The sequence below is a fragment of the Fukomys damarensis genome, unplaced genomic scaffold, assembly GCF_012274545.1.
Source record: "Fukomys damarensis isolate Sample0158 unplaced genomic scaffold, DMR_v1.0_HiC HiC_scaffold_9, whole genome shotgun sequence".
Classification (NCBI taxonomy): Eukaryota; Metazoa; Chordata; class Mammalia; order Rodentia; family Bathyergidae; genus Fukomys; species Fukomys damarensis.
Genome location: NW_022900921.1, coordinates 12,288,441 through 12,297,225, shown reverse-complemented (window position 1 = coordinate 12,297,225; position 8,785 = coordinate 12,288,441). Strand labels below are relative to the sequence as shown.

Below are 8,785 nucleotides of genomic sequence, written 5' to 3'. Positions count from 1 at the left end.
GAGACAGGGTCTCACTATGTAGTTGAGACTGACCTGGAACTCACTATGTATCTCAGGCTGGTCTCAAACTCACAGTGATCCTCCTGCCTCAGCCTCCCGAGTGCTGGGTTTACAGGCATGCGCCACCACGCCTGGCTGTCATGCTCATGTCTTCTTTATGAGAGTCCTTTATAAATCAAGCCAGTAGAATAAAATATCTTATGACTTTGTGTGTAGTTTTCAAAATGAAATTAAATTTTGAAAAATATTTGTAGTTACCTTTCTCTTCATGCTTATGGTTCTCATGGTTTTCTTTTTAAAGATACTGTTTTCCTTTCCAAGATTATGAAGATACTCGCTTATGTTTTATCTTTTATAATTAGTATATATAGTTCATGATGTAAGAATAATAGTATGCTCTAATAGCTATTACACATGGTAGAAGTACCTGGCTCCTTAACATAGTCTGGTTAGAAAAATATTTTTCTTAGAAGTTGGCGTTTTTTTTTCCTCTTTCATGGTATGCTAAAATAGTAGCTTATCACATTATTGTTACAAGACGTGACATTACATACTGATCAAGCTTTTAGTGTGAATTATAATTGATTCAAAAGTATGTGACTGTTTAAGGCTTTGGATTATTTTCTTTTGGAGTTCAATGAGATGTAGATTATTTATTTCTGCGGCTGTCTACTATTTTGTTTTTTAGGGGCATGACAGAAGGAGTGACGCTGTTAATACTGGCAGTGCAGACTGGGCTGATAGAACTGCAGGTTGTTCACCGGGCCTTCCTGCTCAGTATTATCCTTTTCATTGTTGTAGCCTCTATCCTCCAGTCCATGTTAGAGATTGCAGATCCTATTGTCTTGGCGCTGGGAGCATCAAGAGATAAGTAAGAACTTCCTGATGTTTTTTATTTAATTTTTTTTAGTATTCTTTCCATGAATTTGTATATCAAGATTTAATGACTACTTTTTGATGGAAAATAAATGGATAATTGGAATTAGTTTAGATTAATTCAACAAGTTTATGTCCCTTCTGTTATGAAATGTTTGACTAGTTGACATTTCTAATCTTTTTCCTCCTCGATATTTTTATAGTTAAAAGCCACATCAGACTGTTATACGTAGACAAGTCTTTCTTCAGAAGAAATTAGTACTTTTTTATATATGTCCAATTTTAAAATTAAAAACATAGAGCATATATAGTCCAGTGAACATAGCAACTAATAGATCATTTTATTTTGTGTAGTGCAAAAGGAGAAGCATTGAGAAAAATGCAAGTGAAGAAGAGAAAAATAAAGGCTGTCATATAGCAGTAAAGATAGGTGTTTATATCTTAATGATGGGCTCTCAGGTAGTTGAAACTTACTGAGGTTATAGAAATTCTTGACGTTTGGGACCAAATGAAGTTCATAGCTGGGTTCACGTTCATCTTGTATTATAGAAATTTTCCTAAGGAATGAAAAACGGTGCTTTAAAGATACTAGTTTTTGCAAGGAAATTATGTAAAAAGTTGCCTAAAATTCAGTATCACTATTTCTAATGTTTTATCCACATTTTGATTATTGATGATAGAAATACATCTCTGCTATTGCTTGGAGCAGACAGTCTTTTGGGAGGTAGTATTGTGATAGCAAATTTCTAAACATTCCAAAGTAACATTTTATGGTATAGTTCATCAGATTTATCTTGGTGTCCCTGTAATCCACGTTGCTCTACATTCTGTAAGATTTTCTCAAATGGTAGGTTCGCTGAATCATTTAAATAAGATCACAGGTCTTGGGTATGTTTCAGATAATCTAAGTCATCATAGTTAATTATACTTAATTAGATTTGTTTCTAAGGTTTAATATTTCTCTGTAGAAGTGTTTAGGATGTCAAATTCAACTCAGTTAAATAGCCATTTAAACTGAAAAATGGTTTGCTTTGACTTTACAGTTAGTATTTTGTTGTCTCTGGAAATATGTTATTAATTATGTTTGTTAATTTAGCGTGTTTTAATGGAACTGATGGGATACTACAGAAAGTTTGGGAAAGTGAAAGAAAAAATTACAGAATTCCACAACTATAGGAAGCAGCGGATCCAGTTCTGGGTCGTGGGAGGATGCTGAGCTGTCTTCACTTCTGGCTTCCTTCTCTATAATCAAATGTAGAGGAAATACATAGGAAAGGGAGCAAACCGGGAAGCCTGAGTGAAGGTCCAAGGTAGTTGTTTGGAAGTGCAGTTTGTGTTAATATTCAGGGAGGCTGCAGCCTGAGCCTGAGACGAGGAGGCTGCCCTTGGGTTTGTGAGAGGAAATACAGACCCACTGTTGTGTTCTGTTCTCCCACCATTGCCTATGGTAAGAGAAAACTATTAGTAGCTACATGGCATTACTTTTTAAAACAGATGAAATTGAACAGTTTTGAGAAAAATGGTACTTACTACAAGGGACTTAAGAATTTAAAAGCATGGATAGCTTTTTAACTGCTAAAGAAATCGAAGCAATTGATAAACAGCTTGACCCAGTGGCAGATGTTCTGAAAGAATAATTTTATCTTCTAGGAGTTTATGGAAGCACTTCCGTGCTGTAAGCCTTTGTTTGTTTTTACTGGTATTTCCTGCTTATATGGCTTACATGATTTGCCAGTTTTTCCACATGGATTTTTGGCTTCTTATCATCATTTCCAGTAGCATTCTCACCTCTCTCCAGGTAAGCCCAGGATTATTAACTTTATATAATTGATTCTTAAAATGTTTCCCTCCAGTCAAGAAATTATATTTTTTAAAGGTTAAATACCTCCTTGAAATACCCTTATTTGCATGATACACACACAATGACAGGCTTTCTATAACTTAAAGGTCAGTCTTTGTTGCCTGATCAGTAAGAAGTCAAAGAAAATAGAGTGCTGCCCTGTAATTTATTCATTGTAAGAAGTAAAGTCTCTTTGAGAACTGAGGAGCAGGAATGACAATAGCATGAGGAGAATTAAGGTAGATTTGGTGGTGTTTGAATGAGTCAAAACATTATCAAGGTCATTCACATTTTAATTGTACTGGTGTCTTTTCTTTCAATTATAATTATGTACCTTTTCCTGGGTGTTTCTCCTCACATTTTAAATAATGGTATCCTAAAAGGACCAAGGATATGTTATTGTTTAAAGCTTGTGGAAGAAGTTTCTTAGTTATCATATTCTGTTTTAATACATATATACATTTCTTTCAGGTTCTGGGAACACTTTTTATTTATGTCTTATTTATGGTTGAGGAATTCAGAAAAGAGCCAGTGGAAAACATGGATGATGTCATCTACTATGTGAATGGCACCTACCGCTTGCTGGAGTTCCTTGTGGCCCTCTGTGTGGTGGCCTATGGTGTCTCGGAGACCATCTTTGGAGAATGGACTGTGATGGGCTCAATGATCATCTTCATCCATTCCTACTACAACGTGTGGCTCCGGGCCCAGCTGGGGTGGAAGAGCTTCCTTCTCCGCAGGGATGCTGTGAATAAGATTAAATCATTACCCATTGCTACAAAAGAGCAACTGGAGAAACACAATGATATCTGTGCCATCTGTTATCAGGTAACCTTTTCAGTAATAATCCATGTGGGTGGGTCATGCAGTATATCCCTCCGGACTGCAACCACATTAACCAAATTCAACCTAAATTTCCAGCAGAATTAACTCCTGGGTAAAAATTAAAATGGGCCTCAAATTATTTAAGACATGGTAAAATACTTCAATTTTATTTCTAAGTTAAATTTTTACCTTGGTCCATTGAGTTCTAATTATTATTGTTTTCAACATTATTGCTCACCCACAAAAAAAGGAAAAACAGGTTAGGTGTATTTTGTATTTACTCCTGAATACCCACATACACTTATACAAATGTGTACTATAGAATATATACTATCATCAGGAGTTAGCAGCTTCTGAAAAGTGGTGTGCCATGATTCTGACTCTTCTAGTATTTCCGGGACTGGGAGGAAGAGGTGTCATGTACTTCATGCAGGTGGAGAGAGAATGTGCTTACCTTTGTGTTGCTGGGGATGGGGGTTGCAAGCATTTATGTTTGGGGTGGGGAGAGGGGGCAGAGGCCACCTTTGGGGGGACCCTTGGAGCTGGCCTGTCTGCCGTCTTAGGCATGTGCCTCATACAGAGCTGATTGCCTTCTGTTACCATTTGCACATAATACCTCCATCTTGGAAATAAAATAAAACTGTAGAGTTTAGTCATCAGTTGCCTAAGCAAGAGGGTAACTGAGCAGCAGCTTTTACTGCTAAACTGCAGTGTTGGGGTAGACAAAAACAGCAGCAGAAACAATGTTCCACTTAAAATCACTCTTAAGGAGTGAGCTGGTAGAGGGAAATCATGGTGTCAGTGAGTGCACAGAGAATGTACTTTCTCAGGGCTACTTTCGCAGTTTAGGTGGTGTGTGTTTGTATTTTTAATGTGGTTAAAACTATGAAGAATAAGAATTCTTTCTCATAGTATATATCACACACACACACACACATATATATGTTTATATTTACCATGGTTCGAACATATTTTTGAATTCTAGTACAAGTGTTTGGCAGCTTATTTTTGCATTGGAGGGGGATGAGGAATAAGGTCGCCCCTTCCCCTGCCCCCACTTCCCTGTTGGGGTGCCCTTCTTGTAGTTCTGTTTGTTGTTACAGTGTTCTGTAGCTGTTTTGTGCTACATAGCTTCATTGTGCACTTAGAAAAAAGCCCATCAAAAACAGACACAGGGCACATCAGCTTTAGCAACCAGTGTCTAAATATTCCACTTTGGGATTCCAGAGTCCTCAGTTTGTATTTCTTGTTGTCACATCACTTTTTTGAGTTGCTAGAACTCCCTGCTGAAATTACCTGGAATATGAGAGTAGACCTGCTTAGCTTTCTAGCTGGCCGCATTTCTTTGGATGGCTTTCTGCTTATGACTTCACTCCCAGTTGTTTGTTACCAGTTCTTGGCAAGGAATTTCTGGGATATTTCTCATTGTTTTGGAACTTTAAGCAAAATTAATGGTGGATTCATCAAATGTGTATCCTTAAAATTTCAACTTCAAGTCCTCAGTTTCTATATGTATTTTATATAAGAAATCTTAATAGAAAATGTGTCACTTTTTATTCTGACGGTTATGACACTTGTGCACGTGAAAGTCACCTGAGAGGCTTTTTAAGAAAACTACAGATGTATGAATCATGGGCCAGATATCCTGATTGAATGGATCTGGGGTCTTCCAAGAATATGTGTTGATAGCAAGTGGTTGATGCATGTTGAGAAACAATAGCTTGTACAGACCAAGTATTTAAAACTAGGTTATACACGTTGGCTCTAATAAAATTGCCATTTCCTTGCCAATACCCTGGTGTTATGTGGCTGATTTTTGTCTCCTGCGAATAGTCTCATCACGGGATAATATGTTCAGTTGTGTTGAAGTGTAACTGTGGAAAAAGTCCTGTCTTCAGCTGTTCTGAGGTTATAATTACACTGGAGGCATACCAACGGCATACTTTCTTCCTTACTTTTGATTTTTACTTTTTAAAAAAAGTACTTAGCCATTGGTTCTTCCATTATTTGTAGAAGGGATCTCTGGTAGCAGTAGCATTATTACTGCAGTAAAATGACTTTCAAGATTTGTGTTATAGCTACTCTTATTTGTGTTACATTGAGCCAGAACTTTGGGGGGTAGGTAGCGCTAAAAATTTTAGATGGTAGACATTTATGAGGTACGTTTTTGGCCCCTCTTTTAGGACATGAAATCAGCTGTGATCACGCCGTGCAGTCATTTCTTCCATGCAGGCTGTCTTAAGAAGTGGCTGTATGTGCAGGAGACCTGCCCTCTGTGCCACTGCCACCTCAAAAACTCCTCTCAGCTTACAGGATTAGGGACGGACCCAGCTCCACATCCTCCTGCTGGAGCGGAGCAAAACATCATGCTTCAGGAAGGTACTCAGCCCCCAGACCGTGAGCATCCTCCAGGGACTGACGTGCACGAAGGGTCCACGGAACGTACTGAGCACATTGCCGGAAGACCAGATACCCAGGAAGGGGCCGCCAGCCCCGGTGAGCACCCTGAGAGTACGAAAGACAAAGCATGTCCAGTTGAATCCGCCTAGAGGAGAAAGAAGCGGGAGTGACCCTTTGGTGTTCCAGAGAAGTTGGCTGAAGATGGAATTCATGCTCAGATCTGAGGAGTAGGTGTGTGGAATGAATAGGTAGGAAACTGATATTCCAGTGATCGATTCTAGGAAGCACTCACAGTGGAAACCACCTGCTTTCATCCCTTGACATAGGAGGAGAAATGTTGCTATGTATGCTAATCCGAATGTATTTATATCTTTTATGCTGATGTTTTCTAGAGGTTTGCCAAGAAAATTCAGCCTCATCAACTTCAGGAATGGCCCCTGGTTTATGAGGCATAAGTAAAATCATATTTAAATGTTTGAAAGGGGCGAAGGAAAAGAATAAAGAGCATGAGGACAGCATGGGAAGAATTGGGCAGAAGTGGAACTGGCCTTTCCCTTTTTATGGGACCAGATCATTCTTGTTATAAAGTATGAGTAGCGACCAGCCCTTTTTTCCATCCCCTTTTCCTTCATTTAATTGGGACTCAGTCAGTTGATAATTGAGTTTTGTACAGCACTGCAGTGAAATCAAAGATGTAGAAGCACTGATTGTATTCAAAGATGGAAGCACCCTTATACTTCAGATGTGCTTTAGGGGAAGGGGTGGGTGGGTGATGGGCCTCGTGAGTGCATTCATGTTACCTGAGACTCTTGAACTTCATGACGGAGTCTTCATTATTTTGATGTATATGGAACTTTTGTTAATATATTGTATGCTTTGTTGGCTGTGTGACGTAATCTGAAACTCTAATGAACACTTTGGAGTTCGCTCTCGTGAAGGAGGCCAAAGTGGGAGGGGCTTTAGTGCACTGATACAAGCCCTGGGTGTACTTTTCAATCTTGTGTAATGTTAATTCTTGCAACTGAATCAAAGCAGTGTTAAATTATGGCAATATTTGCACTTTGGGAATGAGTACATAACTGTATGATGACACTCTGCAAATGCCATTTTAAAGCTGTTAATAGACTTTGCACCTTTTCTTTGACAAGGATGTGTCATATTTAAATTTTTACATTCATCATGGCTACAGGTAGAACTGGGGAGGGGGGAATATAATTTTTTTATGGGAATTTTGATATGAAAAGAAACTAGTCATTTATTTATACAATAGGCTTGGCTCAAAAAGTGTTTTTCAGACTTGATATTCCTAATGTGGGATGTGATTTTATTTTATTTTTAGTAGCAGATTTGGGTGTAGACTGACAGACATAACTGAATGTCTTAATAAATTTAAATTTGATGATAGCCACGTTTTGTCCCTGTGATTATTGTGAAGTGTTTTGAAATTTTATTCTCAGGTGGTCCTGTTACTGAGCTGGGCCAGACAGATCGAGCCCCGTCACAGTCGCTGCCCTGCATATGGCAGAACTCCAGAAGGACCAGTCGGTTGAAGTCTCCCGCATAAGTGGTAGCAAACTCAGCTCTGTGCCAGAACCATGTGGGAAGCCTTGGTAAAAAATAATGTATTTCTTGTCCCCACTTCAGACCTCCTAAGTCCACACTTTGAAGGTTTCACACCTTCTCAGATGACTATCCATCTAGTCTGGCACCAGCATAATACTGTGTTTAGAGAAGCCACAGATGGGATATAAATTGTACCCAGCCAGTAAGTAGCCCAGCGTTTCTCACCATCCTTCTATGGATCCATGGCAGACAAAAAACAGAGTATATGGCTCCCTCTAGTGGTGATGAAGCTGCTGTCCAAAGACCTAGCAGTGCTGATGCAGGGTTTAAAAGTAATTTACAGTATTTGTGAAAAAGATACACATTCACATATTAAGCATTATGGTGCCCCGTTTAAAGGAATGAAGGATAACATTGAAATTATTCACAGTATGTTGAATTTGGTTGTCCTTAGCACTGAGTACCTGTGTGAGATCACCGAGACTTTTGACCAAAGGGCTGCCTCTCATATAGGGGAAAATACTAGAAGCTTCCTCCGCATCACTTTCATATAGTGATACAATTTTTCCTCCACATACCTACTAGGCCCCAGCTGTGTTACCAGGTTTGTTTTTTTTGTTTTTTGTTTTTTTTTTTTTTGGTACCGGGGATTGAACTTGGGTCCTTGCTCTTGCAAGGCAGGGCGCCGAACTGCTGAGCTAAATCTCCAGCCCTGTGTTACCAGGTTTGGACGAGCCTCTCCACAGCCCAGTGGACATGGACACATACCTGTAGCTGTGCTACTTTTCTTTTGCTTCACTCAGGAGAGTTGTGACAAAAACCCTCCCAGTTAAAGTGGCTTTAAAACAGTAGGCATTTTTGCCTAATGCCCACATGCTGTGTAAGTGTCCAGTTGGCAGGATCAGAGTGGACGCTGGTGGAACAGCCACTCTTAAGCTTTTCCTGAGAGACAAAGGGAAGGACTCGGAAAGGCTGTTAATCACATGCTCTTCGCTGGCATGGATATTACTTCTGATCACATCTCTTGGCAGAACCAGTGGGTGGCCACAAAGTTATAGAAATTATCTTCTGCGGCCTGGAAAGAGATTCTCACTGATGAGCGCTGTGGTTCAGTGGTTTTTACACATTTAAAATCTGGAACGTACCTGTGAGTGATTCACACCATACTAGTTGGGAACCTCTGTATTTCAGTGCCTTCTGTATTTCAGATACCTGATGTCTCATTTTTGTAATGATTTCTAATTCACTGCAGAGGAAAATACGAAGTTTAACCAAAAACAA

At 39.2% G+C, this 8,785-nt stretch overlaps 1 protein-coding gene across 1 annotated transcript in view; it reads left to right on the top strand.

The window, feature by feature from the left end:
- Window positions 1-7,345, top strand: part of Rnf145 (ring finger protein 145) — a 45,110-nt gene extending 37,765 nt beyond the window's left edge. The window contains exons 8-11 of the mRNA XM_010622269.3: window positions 689-871; window positions 2,527-2,674; window positions 3,188-3,544; window positions 5,725-7,345. Of these exons, the coding sequence (XP_010620571.1) occupies window positions 689-871; window positions 2,527-2,674; window positions 3,188-3,544; window positions 5,725-6,090 (1,054 nt within the window). The 3' untranslated portion in view covers window positions 6,091-7,345. The remainder of the gene's footprint in view (window positions 1-688; window positions 872-2,526; window positions 2,675-3,187; window positions 3,545-5,724) is intronic.
- Window positions 7,346-8,785: the final 1,440 nt, after the last annotated feature.